Source organism: Pygocentrus nattereri, chromosome 2 (assembly GCF_015220715.1).
Source record: "Pygocentrus nattereri isolate fPygNat1 chromosome 2, fPygNat1.pri, whole genome shotgun sequence".
In the NCBI taxonomy this organism is placed as follows: Eukaryota; Metazoa; Chordata; class Actinopteri; order Characiformes; family Serrasalmidae; genus Pygocentrus; species Pygocentrus nattereri.
In genome coordinates, this window is record NC_051212.1 from 34,357,063 (window position 1) to 34,377,552 (window position 20,490).

A 20,490-nucleotide genomic window follows, 5' to 3' on the forward strand; every position below is an offset into this window, starting at 1 on the left:
ACAGTTTCTTCATATAAGCAGTGTGGTTTTCCAGGCATTCCAGATTATCTAGTCATGTTTCTGTGAAAGTAGTGTGAGCAGCACTAATAGCTGATAAGCAAGGTACTATGATAAAGCTATAGTTTAATTGTTTTGCTTTGATATTTTTTGTCACAGCATTTTTATCTAAATAAATCAAGTCATTCTTTGATGTTAGTCCTTACTAAACATTTTGAAAAGCTAGGTATCCCCAGACTTTTGACATCGTCACAACCCTGGTTTGATCAACCTTGAAAACAAATAGGCATAATTAAAAACAATGAAAGAATAGCAGGACCTTTGTCTCATGACCTTACATGAACCTGTGGATGCTTCTGGAATATAAGGAAGTTAACTGAAATATCTATCATTATTCATGTACGGAGACAAAAACACAGGAATATATTTAAACTTCTTTTATTTATAGCAGCTCAAAGTGAACTTTCTCCCAAGTAAACAAGCCATGAATACATATTTGAAACGTACAAAGATCTGAACAGATTTCACCATTGTCAACAGTGAAACAAAGAACTTGTTAAAAAATATTAATGGTACAAAATGAATTTCTGTGGAGATTCTCTAGTGATAGTGTGACTTGGGATACAGCTTATTCTTGGTCTAGACAACTGCAATATCATCATAAATAAATACAAATATTTATGTACACATATTCACAATCACATAAAAAGTCTTTAGCAGCAACAGTAAACAGCAACACTTTTAAGTGGTCATCCTGGTGGTTTGACCCATGCAAAGTGTCTTGAAGTCTGATTAATTCATTTTGGGATATTTGTGGTCAGTGTTGGTCTTTAGTTGGTACTGGATTGAGGTACTGGTCAAATTCGCTGCGGTCAAGTTGGTCCAACATGTCCACTCGGACCTGCTCCAGGTAAAACTCTAGTGATGGTCCACCTGAGCACAGCACACATCCACACACCTCCGTCCCTCGCCAGTGCTCTACTCTTTGCTGCACTACATGCTGGGAACTGTAGTACTGAGGCTGTGCTGAGCACATGGCCTGCTGTGGGTATGCCAAAGAGCTCAAGAAGGCTCCCTCTGAGAAGGACACTCCTCCGTTTGGAAACCCCACACCATTCTGAGCTGCAGTTTGATGAGTGGGGAAAGCCAGACTGTGTGGGTGTGTGTATGTGTTAGACAGTGTGTGTGAGTGTGTGTAGGGGTAGTGCAGGGCCTGGTTGTGGAGCATGCAGCTGAGGTGGATGTTAGAGGAGGTGCTGGTGTCACTTGGCGGGGTTTTGGAGCTGCGTCTGTTGCTCTTGCGTCTGCGAGGCCGGTATTTGTAGTTGGGGTGATCAATGGTGTGTTGAACCCTCAGCCTCTCTGCCTCCTGCATGTATGGCCTTTTCTCAGCCAGAGACATGGCCTTCCATGTTCTACCTGCACAGAGAAAAGAAGAAAACAGGATTAGTAAATATTATGGCTTCTGGTATGCAGTTACATTAGTGTGCACGTGTACATGTGCTTTACTGAGCTGTGTGTGTGTGTGTGTGTGTGTGTGTGTGTGTGTGTGTGTGCAAGATAAAGGTGTACAGTAGGCCATAAAAAGGCCTTTAACTTTGACTTTACATATCTGTGTCAGATGACAACACCCCACTAATTACATACAGAAAATAGTTGATTAACTAAATAGAGTGATCCAGAAGTTCATAGGTCCATCATGGAAAACTAAATTATATCTACAAATGCATCTAATCTGTCTTCCTATACAGGCTACAGCAGTTTAGCCCCAGCTAAATAAGGAGTGTTTTGACCAGGACTGCTTTTGGAAGGACAACAAATCAAAGGAGAGGCCATTTCCACATATAAGTGTATCATGGTTTGTAAAATGGACAATGAGTTGTGTGGGTTTGGTATGTAAAATCACACAAACTTTATAAATGGACCACAAGAGAAAAACTTCAGAAAAGTGTGTGTGTGAGTAGATGAGTGTATGTGTGTGTCTATGTGTAAAGTTGTTCTTACCCAGTATCTTGCTGAGGTCAGTGTTCTCCAGCTCAGGGTTGAGTTGGGCCAGTCTCCTGCGCTCCTCTTTGGTCCAGATGATGAAGGCATTCAGGGGTCTCCTCACTCTGGGGGCTTTCCCCTCCGGGCTGGAGCAGCTGAGCTCGGACTCGGCGGATTGCGGGCTCTGAGGGAAAGGCTCCAGCTCGGCCTGTTTACAGCGCTGCTCCAGCTGCACCATTTCGACACTAGACAACATCATGGCCTCTATCACACCGAGTGAAGGTGAAGCTCTGAAGACCTGCGGCCATCCCCGAGACTTTAAGCAGCGCGCGGACCAATGAGAGCGCGGAGGAGTGGATTAAAGGTGTGAGGAACCACAACTCTGTCACACAAGAGTGATAACACACCCGAGAGTCCATCTAAACAAAACAAAGTCAATGTCAAAGTCGACAGAAGAAAGTTAAAGAAGGTAAAAGTTCAAACGTGATTTTGGCGGGTTGATTTGATTGCATACATAATCACTTCGGGAGCATGACGCAACTACGAGACACGAGGGAAAAGTAGCTCCCGTGTCACAGTCCACCAAAAACAAACAAACAAAATAGTTTAGCTTGTTGATACGACTAGTTCACTTTTAAACGAGCTCCTTGCCCGCACGGCACAATTAGAAAGTACAAAACTAACGACGAGTAATTAAACAAACGCATAATGTCACTGTCGACAACATAACAACATAAATAAATACAATAAAAATCATAAAGAGAACAGATGATTTGCCCCGCGACCCTGACGGAGAAGCGGCTTAGAAAATGGATGGATGGATGGATGGATGGATGGATGGATGGAACATATGATTTGGCTGGATTATATGTCCAGTTGATTCTGTGATCTAGAGTTTGTTTTTATTTGCATGTGAATGTTTTTATTTGCTCGCGTTCCGTGCAAAATTATTAGAGAGGAACAAAAACATATGTGGAGAGATATATTTATATACTTATTGAACTGAGTTTTACCGACTGGTGTACGTTTTAAGAAACTATGTCTGTTTTGGCTGCTGTTCACTGACCTTAAGGGTGGCCTTGAGCTAGACGTCATTACATTTAGTGTATTGTTCAAGGGTCAACGACACAAATAATTTGCATATTTATTTATTTTTGCTTGTTTGATTGTTTGAATTGTTGGTTGTTTTTTGGGTTGGTTGATTAGTTAGCTGATTAATTGGTTGATCGATAAGCTGGTTGTTTTTTGGGTTGGTTGATTAGTTAGCTGATTAATTGGTTGATCGATTAGCTGGTTGTTTTTTGGGTTGGTTGATTAGTTAGCTGTTTAGTTGGTTGATCGATTAGCTGGTTGTTTTTTGGGTTGGTTGATTAGTTAGCTGGTTAGTTGGTTGATCGATTATCTGGTTGTTTTTTGGGTTGGTTGATTAGTTAGCTGGTTAATTGGTTGATCGATTAGCTGGTTGTTTTTTGGGTTGGTTGATTAGTTAGCTGGTTAGTTGGTTGATCGATAAGCTGGTTGTTTTTTGGGTTGGTTGCTTAGTTAGCTGGTTAGTTGGTTGATTTATAAGCTGGTTGTTTTTTGGGTTGGTTGCTTAGTTAGCTGGTTAGTTGGTTGATCGATAAGCTGGTTGTTTTTTGGGTTGGTTGCTTAGTTAGCTGGTTAGTTGGTTGATCGATAAGCTGGTTGTTTTTTGGGTTGGTTGCTTAGTTAGCTGGTTAGTTGGTTGATCAATTAGCTGGTTGGTTCTTTCTTTTTTTTGTAGGTTGGATAGTTGGTGGTCTTTTTTTGGTCGTGGACTGGTTGGTTATTTTGTTTATTTTAGATTTTTCCTCACACAGCAGGTTCAGATGTAATAATCTGAACGTACGGACGTAATAAAATGAATGGGAATTGTCTGTTAATGTTCACATTATTTTAGAACAAAAGCAGTCGAAACATTCCTCAGTGGTGCGTCCGTCTTTAACTGCACTTTCTCTACTTAAGCAGTAGCCATGTTAGATACACACAGACGTTTGTATTGCTGTGTTTGTGAGGAATCTGCATTGGCCTACAGCGACTGAAAACGTCTAAAGGGTTTTGAGACTTGTAACAATATCGGAACCCTTTTTGGTGCTTTACAGAACATTTAAAATGTTATTGAAAGAAGCGCCTTTCAGGTTTTCCATGAGAGGAAACAACAATTTAACCAGCATTCAGAAGCTGTGTGATGCACCTGCTGTGTGTGTCTGAGAGAGAGAGAGAGAGAGAGAGAGAGAGAGAGAGAGAGAGAGAGAGAGAGAGAGAGAGAGAGCGAGCACTGCTGTAACACTCCTGCACCGCGTTGACACCTCGATCAAACACAGTCCACTCAGTCTGAGTGATCAGAGCAGAGATTTTATCTTCAGGTCTGTCTGCGCGCCGGACCAGCGAAACCTGCTCCCCCAACACACACACACACACACACACACACACACACACACACACTCACACACACAAAGCAGAGACGAGCGTTCGTTAATCGATACAATCTGAGAATAATGCATGTTAGACAGTCTAATGATACTGTGGGTAATCGAATTGGTTTTATCATTGATGATTGAGCATTTGTTAATTGGAGACTAATTTGATCTTGGTTGAGCAGTGATGATTATGATGAGCTTTTTAAAGAAGAACCGCGTAACGACATTAAACCGAGACTGCACTGATCAAAGCCATGACCTGCTCAATCACACACACAACACACCAAACGCGTACAGGCTTTTAAATGCTCTCATGTTCATTCAGTCAGAAAGAATGATGAAACACACCCGAACCCATTAAAAAACGCTAACACACACACACACACACACACACACACACACACACACACACACACACACACACACACACACACACACACACACACACATAATATCGTCCTTTGTGTTCCTTCATTCATCAGTTTCATTAGTGGGAGTCACTCTCAACAGCACGGCAGACACTTCACTTTTGCCTATTCATATCCAACAGCTGAATTTAATATTAATAAGGGGCAGAATGTGTTCTGATTGGTCTAAGGTGATGCAAATGCGTGTAGTCGTATTCGTACCTAATTAATGTTTTATTTAGTTTTTATATGTTTATTCACAATTGAATTTGCATTAGTCCGTTGTTTCAAGCCAGTTGTGAACACATTCAGCACGACGTATAGAAATAAACTGATAAAAGCTCACTTTTCAGCATATGGCTGTATAATATTTTTATACTTAGAGAACAATGTACACTGGACAAAATAACTTGTATGAGCTTAATTTACTTCCTTTACACCACACATTCCCATTCAGTCACTGAGAGTCAGTGTGAAAGGACTCAGCGCAGTTGATGGAACTAAACTGAAACGTTGAACTGCAATGTATTTTCATTGGCCTGGACTTTCACTTATTTTTGTCATTTTTACGTAATAAATGATGTAAATGCAACACGTTGTCGGTTAAGGTCGACATACTTTTAGTTTGTAGAAGTCCAACAGCCCTGTTGGCTCATTTTGAGGGTATAGCCAAACAAATATTAACGACTCAGATGTGAACATCAACAGGTGGAAGGTTTACTCCACATCGTGAGCAAATGCACAATAAATAAACGAATAAATGGATGGATGAATAAATGGATGGATGAATGAATAAATGAATGAATGTCCGTCCTCGAGCTGCCATCCCGTATGAGCCTGGTGTGAATACACACTTCCTATTATGGAGGCGTTTGCATACGAAAGAAGTGAAATCACAGCGCACCAATACACATTCCGCTAATGCCCGTAATGTGGGTTTGCACTAATAAATGATTGATGATTGGCCCTTTTCTCCTTTATTCTCTCTCTTCTCTCTCTCTGCGCTCCAGCTGAAGGCGCGGAATCCACATGGGTCGCGCGCCACTAACGGTGTTAACAACCTGCAGCTCATTAGCGCGCGCGCACAGCGGGGAAACAATAACCGCAGTTTAGCGGAGTTTCGGTAGGAGCGCAGAGACCGCAGCCGTACAGAGCAGTCCAGAGCGAAGACTGCTATTGCAGAGAGCCGTACAAGTACACTGCGGTATAATCCAGTCTGCGGCGATACAGCTCTAAGCAAAAGTTTGGGCGTTTTATATATAATATTTAATATAATATATCAAATGTGCCATTACTTTTGCACAGGCCAAGCTGAATGACATATTTTGAATGGTCTGACATGATTTGTATTTTGTTTTAATGTAAGTTATATTACATTTGATATTTGAACTGTATTAGAATGTCTAAATCAAATCATAACAAAATTGAATGGAGTTGAATTTTTGAACTGAGCTGAACAGAGCTGGGTTTCCCAAAGGCATCTTAGTGCAAAGATTCTTAAATGGTAGTGCAAGCTTCACAGTGAACACTACCCGTTAAGACGACCTTAACGCTAAGATGCTTCTGGGAAACTGGGCGCTGAATACCTAGGAGCATTTAGGACTCCCTGTCATATCCTCTAGATATGCTTGTTGATATTTTAAGTGGAAGAGGGCAGAAGTTGATTTAAAACATGCTGATTTTGTTCTGAAGCAGTATTTTATGTTTGATTTAAACCAGTTGAACTGCTCAGTACCACATGTAGCACAATTTTAGGTTAAATTGACGATGTTTTTTACAGTGTGAAGATACAGACAGTTGAATAACAACAGTTGATCATTTACAACCTGAGCTTTTTCATATTTCATAATTGTTGTTTTTAAACCAGGGTGTGATTGACCTAACTGGAACAGAATTAGTGCTCATTTGGACCATTTGCAACAATCATAAATATATATATTTATGCAAATGGTCAAAATGAGCACTAATTCTGTTCCAGTTAGGTCAATCACACCCTGGTGTAAAAACAACAATTATATATATATAAATCAGTCTAGCATAATCAAATCACATTTTAAAATTTACTTTTCACCAAAATGTTACATTCAGCAAATAATCAACAATTGTGACTGTATATATATATATATATATATATAAGTGAGTGTGTGTGTTTGTGGTGACTCTTGGCTCGAATCTCTTGGAATGCGGTAATCCACAGCTAGATTGTGTGTGATTGAATGGCCTCTGTGCTGAGTGAATGGGGATTGTCTAGAACACAATGTTCTATTGTATTGGACGGCGGACATATATGAGACTGAGCAGAACATTGTCAGAACAGAGCGCGGCTGCTGTCAGAGAGGAGCTGTGGAGAGCCTGACCCTCGTTCCCCACAGACAGATCACGTTTACTGGGATATACTGTGTGGAAGTTACTGGGTCTTGTAGAGCTGGATGGATCTTTCGGCTGGATATTCTGAGGCGAACAGCCAGGCTTCCTCTGACTGACTGTTACACTCAGTCGAAAGCTTGAAATGAACTGAACCGATCTGGACTAACTTAACTGAAGTGGCTTGAGATAAACTGAACTGAATATTTGAATTAAGTCAAAGCAAACCTTTAGGAGGGATACTGTCCATATTTGTGTGCTCACAGCTGTCGGCCTGATGAGACTATAGAGGAGGGAGATTTTACACTGCGTTTGCGCTGTGTGAATTAATTTGTGTTTGTGTGTCGTATTTGTGGGTGTGTGTATTGAGAGTTTTTGTAATTTATCTTATATGTGCTTTCCCTCAATTATGATGTACATGAGTGCATTTTATAAATAAGTAAAAAGGAACGAGAGGAGCCATGTTTCCACTAACATATGCCGATTCAAATTTCCATACAGAGCTCTGTCACCTGGAGTGTGAATATGTTTGTGTGAGAGAGAGTGAGATCCTTCAGCATGTCCACACAGTGCTGCATTAAATGAGCATTGTGTTTGTATCTGTGCTGTATTGTGGCAGCAGGCTGTGGAATCAGATGGGTAAACACACTCCATTCAATTCGTTCTCTCTCTCTCAATCTTTCTCTCTCTCCTTCTCTCATTCCAGCAGATAAGCAGGAGAGAATGAACACAGCGTGAGTGTGTTGCTCCCCACGCCCCCTCCACAAACAGGAGTCTGGCCTGTAAGGCGCACACACACACACACACACACACACACACACACACACACACACACAAGCACACACCAGGATTACAAGACCCCCAGGGCACTTTGCTTACAGAGCCATCATTAGTGAAACACAACGTCACCCCACCTCTCAAAGTAGATAAATCACACGCGCACACGCACACACACACACACACACACACACACACACACACACACACACACACACACACACACACACACACACACACATTTGTTTTTCTACAATGTTAGGACATGAAATCATATACATGTCCCATACATATCATAGCTGTCTGAACAAAACCTTGTATCTCTATTTTTTTTTACATAATTAGAAATAGAAATGCTCCAAAATTACTTAAAATAATGTCTTGTTCAGTTAACTTCCATTAAAAGTTAAGAACATTTGTCCCTTCTCATATAAAGTTGCTTTTTTGGAGATACAAGGTTGTGTCATGACAGTGACGATGTGTATCGCTTCTGTCGGGAACAAAACCTTGTATCCCGAAAATGATAAATTTACAGAAGGAAAAAACCTACTTCACTTTTAATGTAAGTCAATGGAACCAGACTTTTTTCCAAGTCGTTTGTTTCTTTTAGTCCATTCATCATGAAATTAGGGACTTTCAAACCTGATCTTAACCCTTTTAGACAAAAAGAAATAGTTTTACCATTTCAAAAAGTAAAAAGCACCATTCTTTGGTTTTTCTTCCATGTCAGGACATTTTTGTCCAGACAAAAAAATATATACATACAATATATGACTAAAAGTTGTTGAAATTTGCACTGATCTTGTATTTGTTTGTATTGCTTTTCCACTTCATATGCTCTAAGCATGTTACTCAGCTACCAGTCCTAAGGATTAATGTTCAGTTACTGCTATGAATTATTGTGTAATTACTACATTACTAATTTATACATTATGAGAGAAGAGAAGTTTGAACCCACATATAAGTACTTATAGTTGAAAGAGTTAAACTGCAAACCTATTATTCTGTTAAAAGATGTAAGGCCCAGTAGCTCCTATAAACTATTCAGTAACTACTGTAAATTATTCAGTAATTACTATAATGTGTGAGTGAGGAGTGAAAAGAAGGGAAATCTGAACCCACTGACACGTTTTAATTGTCAAATGTCAGCAACATGGGTGAGGCACAAAAAGGTATAAATATAGGGAGACCCCTTATTCTCTAAATCATAAATACTGACTCAGTATAAAAGGCTCTTCCTCATTCAAAATTGCGGAAGACGTCCTGCTGACCCCTTCAATTCAGTCCACTTTTGCGGCATTAGCTGAAGGTGCAGGCCTGTAGGGTACAATCCTTTGAAGAGCGCGTGTGTCTGAGAGGATTTATTACTCTGCAGCATTGAGTGCTAATGCTGAATTGTATTCTACTCTGAGTGTATGATAAGGCTGCATTATCAGCCTGTGGCCCTCCTCAACTATTGTTCACCTCTCAACCAAGTGTGATCAACTACTGTATGCCACAGCAGGCTACTGCACTGTATTCAGCTCCCGTACCAACACACATGCATTCAAAGAGCCATGCCAGTACACACACGCACAATAGTGTTATCTTTACTGGGGTTTTCCATTAAAATACAGACCTGTGGGTTGTTGTTGCAATTCTCAGTATGCCTACACCTTTACATATAGTTGCTGTCATATCAAACCTAGTATTTGTTTGTAGACTTTGAAAACACTAGTTGGCTTTTACAATTCATAACGAAGGATCGATAGATATGATCCAGAATAAAATCTCAGTACACTAATGCCGCTGAAAGTTTGAAAAACTTTAAAAAAAAAAGACAAACATTGAAAATGTTTGTCTCTCCCTTAAAAACTACCATTTTTGACATATGTCAAAAATATGACAATATTAAACTTAACTTTATTGGATATACAGTCAGATGCAAAAGTATTTTTTAAATGTATTTTTAAGTATAAATAAGTTAACATATCCTCTACTGTGAACACATTTGAATTTGGCAGATGTTTGCATTTCTATTTATTGGCTGAATGTAACATATTGGAAAAATGTCCCATAACATTTGGTTGTTTCACATTTTATATTTTAGTTTTTCACCAAAATGATCAATTCAGTAAATAAGCAGTATTTTGCATTCAAATAGGCAGACGTGTCTTTTCTGTAGAAGTTGTATAGAATTATTTTCACTTCAATTAAAAACATCAACTAAACCTGCCCTTTTACCAGGGGTGCCCAAAGTTTTGTATGCTGTACTATATAGTTTTCTTTTAAGCCAAAGGTGGATTTAAAATAAAATACAATACTATGAATCTTCATGGGTACCAGTAAGAACCCACAATGTCAGAATTTACTGTTTATATTTTGTTGTCACTTTCAGAACTTTTTGTTCCCACATCACTCACTCACACACACACACACACACACACACACACACACAAATTAGTATAAAATAACCAGGAACAAGAATAGCTACAGCATCAAGTGAACAATATCACAATACATGAATACACTCTCTCACAAATGTTCTTCAGGCTTATGTACAGATACGGATTAGTGACCTGGCCACCGGGGCCAGTGCCCGGAGGCCTCTGACTGCTAGGAATCTCTGGGGACCTTAGACCATTATGCTTGAGGTGACCCAAATACTTGGCAGTATCCAGCGCAGATGTAAACATTAGACGAACATGAACAATAGCCCTTCGGCATGTTCAAATGACTAAAATTAATGTGAAATAAATGAAGAAATCATCTGAAGTGATCTGTTCACAGGCCCATCAGGTTTTGTAATATTATTGGCACTTGGGATGTGGATCCCATTCTAATAGGATGTTTTGGACAGTGTGTGATAGTGGTGTTAGCATTTAACCAACCTTTTCACAACATGATTTAGCTTCAAAGAAAGAGAGAAGAAATTATGATTTAAATCTAGCAGATCATGGTTAGAAGAATAATGCACATAAATACATTTTGTTTTATTGTTTATTTTCAAAACAAATGTTATTTCTTTACTGGGAGCCTCCAAAGACTTTTGTCCAAGAGGGGCCTCACAAGATCATGACCCTTCCCTGCTTACGTCCAGTCAGAATTACAAGCTTCCAGTTAGTTTAGTTAGTTAATCAAGTACTGTACACAGTTAATTAGTGAGGGGGCATGATGTCTGACACAAAAAAGTAAAGCCAAAGATTTTACACAGCCTGCCATCCACCTTTGTCTGGCATTATTTTGGGTCTGGCTTCTGAGATTTAATTAGGCTACAACAGTAAAGCTAATAATGGCCCACTCAGACAGGAGATCGGTATGGTAGATAAAACTCTTCTCCATCAGACACTGAGTTGTCACATTAAGCTGAGGTTCTCTCTGTCTGATCTACTGAAGGGTAAATGAATTTGAAGTCTAAGTGATTAAGCTCTCTTGAACTGGCCAGTCTACACTGTAAGTTCAGTAAAATTTCAATGAAATTGAAAATGTAACACTTAAGTACTTAACAGTTACAGCATCTGTCTGTCTACAGTACTTTACCATTTTGTATTTAGCTGTGTATAAGTGCCGTTATCAGCTATATGTGGTCCATGTAAAGACAGTTCACTGATATTTGAGACTTCCTGAATTATTCAACTTTTGAGATGTAAAGAAAGTGAGAGTGGATTGATGTGAAACAGTTAAATGTAGATCAATTACTGACTAAGATGTCTTTACAGTGGTGGTGATACGAACCAGGGGTCTTGATGTTTACAATGGCAGTTTAGCCATTATATTTATTATCTAAAACCCCCAGAAAAATTACGTTTTACGTTTTTAGAGTTATATCCTTCTGTGTGGCAGCATTTTGTAACCATTAAAGGCATTGGACATCTAGTTTCCCTCACTACTGCGGCAAACAATTCTGACATTTTTTAGCATGGAGCATCTTATCCTTTGTTTACAACTTAACTTATGCAGACATTTTTGTAAAATTGTTTAAAAATCTACTGGAAAACCACTGTAACATTTGAAATACAGTCACATTCAAACGTTTGAACCCTTTTCAAATGACATGTTTTGCTAATTTTGTAAAAGTGAAAACAAGTTAACACATCTACAGAGAACACATTTGTATATGACACATTTCGGCAAATTGTAGTGCACAATTTCTGTGCACTACATGTGTTGAGTTTAACATATGGGGGGAAAAACATATAAAATGTGCCATAACTTTTGCACAGACCACATATTTTCTTTCCAAGATGTTAAATTCAGCAAATTAACAGTAATTGTGCATAAAGATGTATGAGTGTGTTCTTTGTAGGAGATGTATTCACTTATTTTTCAAACGTATCTAGAAAAACAACCAAATGTGACAGTCATTTGACCAGAGGTACCCAAACCTTTGCATGCCACTGTATGATTGTGTAAGAGCGTCAGTAAAGAGAAAAAATATGTGAAGAGTGAACAGCCTAGCAAAAAGAGTAGACTGAAGAAATGTGACATAACCATCTTTACAATGTACATTTATTTTTATGATATATCTGGCAGCAAAGTAGTGTAAAGTTTACAGTAAAATTTCACAATGCAATCCCAGATTTGGCATCTGACCAGATTTCAGTCAAGACTCCATACAGTGAATTATTTGACTACTATAGCTCTGCATCAAATAAAAGCTTTCATTTCATTTCACAAATAAGGACTGCAAAAAATGTGCTCAGATGAACTTTTACCACCCAAATCAAACACTGAGTGCGGGTCCTCGTTCTCAGTGCTCCAATCTCAGCGCCCTCGTGCTGCCTCTCTGCTCCTTTGTAGATAAGCTGTGGTGTGCTCTCATAAACACTGACCGCGAGTCGCTTTCCTGAGATTCTGCTTTATTTACACTCTTACACTAGGCTGAAAGGACTCGGCCTTCTTTTCCTGCCCTTTCTGCCCCTCGTAGCCTCACACTGCCCACACATTCACATTCCTTTTAGGACTGAAAATGTATGTACACTGATTTAAAGATTCCATCTATATACAAAAGTACATGTGAAAACAATGGACATTGTACGATTCTTTACTTCTGTTTCACAGACAAAAAAAGAAAAAGTTCTCATTAATGAGCTCAAATATTAGAGTATAAAACAGTAGTCAACCACTAGGCTATAAGGATACAATTAAAACTAGTCATTTCTTTTAAAAGAGTATATTCAGCAGCCTTGCAAAATAGAAGATTCTGCTGCAGAAGTAAAGAACAAAAATGAGGCAATTGCATCCTGTTCAGGATCTGAGAGAGAGAGAATTATTAGCTGGTTTACACAAAGCGGGCAACACATTTCTGCTCTCGGTCACACACACACACACACACACACCAACAACACAAACATGTGCTTCCTTCGATAAAGTTCAGCACAGCAGCAGAGACTGAAGTCCCTCAGGACAATATCTGTAAGCGTGTGCTATATATAGGCTTTAGTAACCTCACAAATACAATAAAACATCTCAAAAGAAAGATTAATGCGCCCTTACAAATCTGCCTGAAACATGTCAACTAACAGGCCTATGTAGCCTAGACCTGCTAAATGTGTCTCTACTGACCTTGGTGTTGAGGGTATTTAGGCTTGAACATGCAAACTAGTGACGTGACTGAAATGGGTACTTATCACAGAAATATTTTTAATCCTGAACACTTTCCCCTGCAACTGAGCAGATAACACAGTTATTGAACTGATTCATAATGTTAACAGTAGGATGTGTATGATTCATCACACTTTATTTCAACTTGGTTGTTTCATTTGGAGGATTTACATTTTATGTCGGAGCTCGAAAAGAATTTGAAGAATGCCTCCAGCAGGCTAGTGTATTATGCTGAGGATACTGTATGAAGCAACCATGATGGTCCTTTGGAAAAATTCAGGAAATGTGTCTGTAAAATGCTTTTGAAGTGATGGGACAGTTCCGTAGACTCTGAGTGTTTGTGTCTGAGAGTCACTCTGCCTGGGTTTTGGGTGGTGGTTTTAGTGAGGTGCTGTCGTGCCGGTTGATTGTAGAGGCCCGGATACAGCTGTAGGTGAGTAATGGGCTACTATGCTCGCAGCCCCTCGCCTTGTTCATACACACACAAAACTGACCCGCACTAATGCAGCTGGTTCCTGTTTTCAGGCCCTGAAGGCTCTTATTTTTCCCCGTTTCCCGCTCACCTGCTCCGCTCCACATTTCTTCCTCCACAATCTCTTGCGGGCTATGGAGAGACTACTTTCTCCATTAAGATAAGCAGCAAATAATTCTAGCAACAAACATGTAGGGATGCACCGATATGGAGTGTCTAAGCTGATAACTATAACCAATATATAACACCTTGTTGTGGCCGATACTGATAACTAATCACTATTTTATGGGTTTTAATCAAGTTCAAACATGGCTGTTTCTGAGCATTTAGGGGCCCTAACAATCATCCTACTTACATAATTTAGATTTATTATGAAACAAAAATATAATGCATTTTTACTCCCAACATTATACATTATAAATATGTATAAAAAAATATGGTCTGTGTGGACTGGTTTGAGAAACAAGACTGCTTACATCACTCATAGCAAGAAACAGTGTCGAGTCAAAGCCATATAATCGGCACTGCCTGAACAAACCATGTATTTCCCTCTCTGCTGACTGTTGTTTACACAACTGTAAAAAAGTTACATTATGAGAAAACTTCAAGATGAATGAACCAATAGAAGTGTTCCAAAATGACTTGAGAAAAATATTTGACTTTATCATCCATTATAGTGTTTTTGCTTTTCCAGTAAAGTTTCCACATGGAAGAAACAAGGTTTTGTTTTCGACAGTGATGATATGAAGTGCAAGGAGTTTGACAGGTTAAACTCTAAAAATGTTAGTCACTAGTACTTACAAAAAGTTTCACTTGGTACTACTATATGATTGCTTTAGTGCTGTACTTACATAATCAATTATATTTCTATCTCCATTCCTATAATACTGTTTTATGGTAATCTACAATACTTGTGTAGTAGACTACAGTAAATGTTTGAATTTACTATAAGATTATCATGAGAATTCTGTGAGTACTCATAGAATTCTCATGATAATCTTATAGTAAATTCAAACACACACACACACACACACACACACACATACATACATACATATATATATATATATATACATACATACATACATACATACACACACACACACACACACACACACACACACACACACACACACACACACACAAATATATTGTCCACTTCTACTGAAGGGATGTCTGTTTTCGTATTTCTTCACAATCAGCAAAGCTGGCCATGTGTAAAGAATGGTGACATTTTATTACTAGTGAATGTAAACAATAATACATATTTACATATTCAAACATTATTCAAAGAAGCAGACCTACATTTGGGTATCAATGAGCGACACGAAATACTATGAACTGTAGTACTGCAACAGGTCCTTGTCAGTGGGTTTAAGAATCTTCTTTTCAGCCATGTTTACTACCCAGCCTGGTGCCAAACCAAAAAAGATTTGCCGGGGGTCTTTTCGCTCAGCTAACATTTTACACACCATTTCTGTTGAGATGTCTGGTAACGTGTAGCCATATTTCTTTGCAAGTGCTAGTCGGGCGGCCTGGATCTTCTCTCGGTCAGCAAGGTAACCTCGGTTATTGGCATCTATGTAGTACGGCAGGAGGTCTTCACCAGGAAACATTCGTTTTGGAATGGGCTGGCCAGTCATGAAGAATGGTACTGGCTTAATGAGGATCTCTACACACACAAACACACAAGTCTGCCTGAGTGAAATACTGAATGGCCAGTATTTGTATCTTCAAAAAAAACTTTTGGTGAACAAATTTTAAGAAAAGTATAACAAGTACAAAATATTATGTAATGGCCAAAGACAGTGCTTTAGAAACATTTTACTCTTAATTTAAACAAATGAGACATGTACTCGCTCCAAATTAAGTCAAATCAAATCAACATTTTTGGTGTTTAAAAGCTTAGCTGTGCTTTTACACTGGAGCACACAAGCAAGGAAACCACATATGTCTATTTGAGATTACAGTGCAGTTTCAGTGATGCTAATAGATGGCTTATTTACTTGATGCCTACCGATACAACAGCTCCAGTGCAAAATTAAAAAAGCAAATTTCAGACAACACATCTAGGCTGAGTGACTAATTTAGGGTAAGGGGAAATTGTTTAAATTTTTGGCTGAAGTATTCTTTTAATGTCACCTGACAACAAGTGATTCAGGCAAAATATTAACAATTTAAATGTGTCTGCATTATATACAATAAGTTTCCAGATTTTTTCTCAAATAGACCAGCACGTTCATTTTACTGGGCTTGAGGCATGAATGCTGAACAAAGTGTGGTAGACTACAAGTTCACAAGCTCTCTGTTATTAGACAAAAATTTCACTACTCAAAACTTGTTAAGGCAATGCTGAAAAACAGGATACAATTAAAAGTGCTGCTGCTGTACTTTGAAAACGGCACTCTTTCAAATTGTGATAAAACTATTAAATTGTCCAATCCTATTGTGATTGACTGTTATAATGAAAGCACACACTGAATGTATATTTTATGGTGCACCTCTCGAATGCAAGAATGTTTGTGCATAGAAGACTCACGTAAGCTGCGGGGATCATAGTAGCTGGTTGTGATAACACCACCATTGCGTTCCACTGCAGCAATAGCTGCTTCAGAAGCCAGCTGTACTTCCAGATTTACCTTAGCACAGAATATGTCAGCTCCCTTGAACAGTCATGTGAACATGAAGACACACAGACAGAGACATTAGTTAAGTCAAGAAGTAGAATTCTTGATACAACTAGATGGGTGACCTAAAATGTGACTAACTGCTGCCCCCCTCTGGACAATCTGTCTGCCTACATGCTTTTTAAACCAAATCACAGGTTTCTAACTGTGGTCCTGGAGAACCTCCTGTAATGCATATCTTTGGGGTTTTCTTGCTCAAACACTTCAGTTCAGTTGAGAGCAGAGAAAACACCTAAACGTGCTAAACAGGCTGTTATTAGTATTGAATGCCGCAGCTGCATCGAACACCTACGTGTACATCCGGGTTATGACATTTCACTCCAAGATATTTGTGATAATTTGAGAAAGATACTTGTCACGTGTGATCTGGCCAGTCAAATCTTGACCAATTTCATCAAACTAATCCATTGTAAATAGCACTTGAGTAGTTCTTTAGTGATTCCCCTTTCCCTGTGGTCAAATAAAATAGATGTATGTACACACCTCATCTACAAGATGAACTCCGTAGTCCCGTTTGAGTGGCTGAATGGTGACCCCTCTGCTATTGACCAGCTGGGTGAGATCTATGGGCTGAGAGGGGTCCAACCGGCCAACGTCTATCAAATACTGCAACCTCCGCAGAGACAGGGGTGGGTATTGATGCCGAAGACTTGAGAAAAATTAAACGTAGAAAAAAATGGAATGACAACAGTGAAATTTAACATCCTTCTTTGCATATGCCTCAAGCTCGTAAAAGGAGCAGTGTTTGTCATCATACCTGTGTCCCTCATTGTAGCCATATTTAGGAATGATCAGGTAGAACGGGGTCTGTCCCCCCTCAAAGCCCAGACGGGGGCGGTTCCCGCGTTGTCGTTCACCTTTGTGACCTCGTCCACTCTTATTCCCACCATGCATGCCACGGCCCCGACGTTTCTCCTGTGAACAAATGTTACCTACATAAGCCACTTGCCCTCACATAAAAAGCAACTAATGTTTCTTTTTCTCCGATTTATCTTCCAATAGCCTTGTGTTTCACTGGCAGACAGTCAGTATCTGGTATTTGGCTGCATCATCCAGGTCTAGTTGTTTGTCAGGGTTGTCCAATCTTATCCACAAAGTGCTGGTGTGGCCGCAGATTTTATTCCAATCAGACAGGAGCACACTTAAGTGCACTTGTTTAATCAGTATTTGGGATCTGCCGAGATTTCTTCATTCCAAGACAATGGCATTGTCTGTTAAGATTAGGTCACCATAATTAATATGCACAAGTTATTTCAGAAGAAATCGTTAGATTACAGCAACACTATGACTTGCAATGTTAGCAGGACAAATATGAATGTCTGCAGAACGTGCATGAGTGAGTGCATGCTTTTGCTGGTTTTCAGATACAGGGCAATACCAGAACTGACAAAAGATATGTGACTACGGTTTTGCTTTCTCGTTCAGTGCGGCATATTCATGGTCACTTTTATAGTGCAGCAAATAGAGTCAAAAAATCCCAGACAAATTCCTCAAACAGACAAAACTAGTAGCATAAAACATAGGATCCTTCATCACAGGAAGCTCATTAGAAGAAACAAGGTGAGCTGGGCTCCACCACATTCATACCAACCATCACCAATGCCAATTATTAGGACTTCACAAATAAGCAGATTTTTATTTTTTGTGAATTTCATTACAAGTAAACAAGTATTCCTAATCCCAGTGCTGTGTAAAATGTGACTACAATAAACATGTATCACCATAAGGAACTTTGAAGGAATTACATATTTATTTCTTTTTGGACATTTATACACAAAATGCCATTCAGGCACTGCTGAGAGCTTTTCTCTTCTGCTTTGTATTATTATTTTTTCCATTTTGCACAGTGGGGTATGGTGATTTAGTTTACCTTCTTTTTTTGCTATTTGTTTAAAACAGATGTTACAGTGATCTGAGGGTCTGTACTTGCTGTATACACTGTAAGTCAGTCATCATAGTTTTTTTCTCATATTGTCATAGGAATATCCAACATTCAACAATTTATCATACATCATATTTTATGTACATATGCAGACCCTATGACAAGCATTTCTATACTTTTAGGAGTCTATGACTCTAAGGTAACTGTGAAACAACAGCTGAGACAGCTTAGCATTTTGCTGATGTTCACTTGCTTGGAGTACTGCACACTATAGCACAGCAGAGCAGAGTACTGCACACTATAGTACGGCACGGCAGAGTACTGCACAATACAGCACGGCACGGCAGAGTACTGCACACTACGGCACGGCAGAGTACTGCACACTACGGCACGGCAGAGTACTGCACACTATAGCACAGCAGAGTACTGCACACTACAGCACAGCACGGCAGAGTACTGCACACTATAGTACGGCACAGCACAGCACGGCAGAGTACTGCACACTACAGCACGGCACGGCAGAGTACTGCACAATACGGCACGGCAGAGTACTGCACACTACAGCACGGCACGGCAGAGTACTGCACACTACAGCACGGCACAGTACTGCACACTATAGTACGGCACGGCAGAGTACTGCACACTACAGCACGGCACAGTACTGCACACTACAGCACGGCACGGCACAGTACTGCACACTACAGCACGGCACAGTACTGCACACTATAGTACGGCACGGCACAGTACTGCACACTACAGCACGGCACAGTACTGCACACTATAGTACGGCACGGCAGAGTACTGCACACTACAGCACGGCACGGCACAGTACTGCACACTACGGATTTCAGTATAGCACAGTACAGTGTATATTGTCACTGTCGCTGGCAGCAGAGGAAAGAGGAGTAGATTTTCTAAACCGGTACCTGTCAGCTAAGCCTAAAACTGCAGACAATTTTCGAGATGTCGGATTTTTACAGACTCCCTGAGGCTAAAGCTGCCGGCTCCAGCTAACAGGCTAACCAGCTAAGCGGCATTAAAGTGATTATCTGTCGTTTTCACGGAACGGGCCCTTACATTTTTCCTTGCTCCGGGATTTGGGCGAAGGTTGGCTAGTGTTATCCGCGGTAAATTCTTCACTATGTCGAGGCTTTTCCCTCCGCCGGTCCTGGACACAGACATTTCTCTCCGCACTCACACACAGCAGCTTTCAAGGACAACTGTCATGGCGGAGAAGCACGTGGTTCAGCGACCCGGAAAAACATTTCTCATGACCAGAAAAATGCAATAAAATATGAATTCTGTGCATTTTTTCAGGCGGTCCGACAGTACATGACAGTACAAGCCACCGTGTAATCAGAAACGCTGTTCAAATGAATTACACACCAACATAATTTTGGTCTTAGAGCGCCACTCGGAATAATTCAAGACTAACGGCTGTTGGCTAATCATGGTGAAAAGTTAACTTGTGTTAGATGTTTTCTATGAATGTCTGCTAAAACGTATTGTTTTGTGTCATGGTTTTGCTGCTGAATTGTCAGACGTTATTAAAAAGTTTTTCCTCGTGGAGATGCCGGGGATTGAACCCGGGGCCTCATACATGCAAAGCATGCGCTCTACCACTGAGCTACATCCCCCACGACTCTCCAGCCCAGATTTACCGTCCTTGACGATGCGCCACCACGTCTTCACACTACAATCGTATGCACCCAAAAGTATCACGTCACTCTGATTATACGCCTCTAATTTGTGGACGCAGATACTTTAATCGCACAATCTCCGCATAAAAATCAGGATATTAAGCGATTCATGCGTCAAAAACAAGCGTCAGATAGAGGAGTATAAAGCCCAGGACCGGTCTGGGGGACGGTGTAACTGGGTTCTCTTGGGCGAG

The 20,490-nt window shown here is 39.9% G+C and overlaps 2 protein-coding genes and 1 non-coding gene across 3 annotated transcripts; all 3 read right to left on the reverse strand.

Annotated features, from left to right (window-relative positions):
- Positions 1 to 438: 438 nt before the first annotated feature.
- Positions 439 to 4,053, reverse strand: sox32 (SRY-box transcription factor 32). Its single transcript, XM_017712388.2, has 2 exons — positions 2,002 to 4,053; positions 439 to 1,416 (listed from the first exon to the last, which is right to left on the reverse strand). The coding sequence occupies exons 1-2, from the start codon at positions 2,240 to 2,242 to the stop codon at positions 815 to 817; spliced, it is 843 nt and encodes a 280-aa protein (XP_017567877.1). The 5' UTR covers positions 2,243 to 4,053; the 3' UTR covers positions 439 to 814.
- Positions 4,054 to 15,243: 11,190 nt separating this feature from the next.
- mrpl15 (mitochondrial ribosomal protein L15) lies at positions 15,244 to 19,840 on the reverse strand. The gene is made up of 5 exons (XM_017712387.2): positions 19,674 to 19,840; positions 17,472 to 17,629; positions 17,198 to 17,363; positions 16,567 to 16,690; positions 15,244 to 15,699 (listed from the first exon to the last, which is right to left on the reverse strand). The coding sequence occupies exons 1-5, from the start codon at positions 19,776 to 19,778 to the stop codon at positions 15,362 to 15,364; spliced, it is 891 nt and encodes a 296-aa protein (XP_017567876.1). The 5' UTR covers positions 19,779 to 19,840; the 3' UTR covers positions 15,244 to 15,361.
- A 321-nt stretch (positions 19,841 to 20,161) lies between these two features.
- Positions 20,162 to 20,233, reverse strand: trnaa-ugc. Its single transcript has one exon. It is a non-coding gene; the product is annotated as a tRNA-Ala (tRNA).
- Positions 20,234 to 20,490: the final 257 nt, after the last annotated feature.

Excerpts from the sequence above, each read along its gene's own strand:
- sox32 (XM_017712388.2), bottom strand. The coding sequence starts at position 2,242 with ATGATGTTGTCTAGTGTCGAAATGGTGCAGCTGGAGCAGCGCTGTAAA. Across the intron at positions 1,417-2,001 it reads TGACCTCAGCAAGATACTGG|GTAGAACATGGAAGGCCATG; the intron begins GTAAGAACAACT and ends TTCTCTGTGCAG.
- mrpl15 (XM_017712387.2), bottom strand. The coding sequence starts at position 19,778 with ATGTCTGTGTCCAGGACCGGCGGAGGGAAAAGCCTCGACATAGTGAAG. Across the intron at positions 17,630-19,673 it reads ATCCCGGAGCAAGGAAAAAT|GAGAAACGTCGGGGCCGTGG; the intron begins GTAAGGGCCCGT and ends ATTTGTTCACAG. Across the intron at positions 15,700-16,566 it reads CTATGATCCCCGCAGCTTAC|AGATCCTCATTAAGCCAGTA; the intron begins GTGAGTCTTCTA and ends TTGTGTGTGTAG.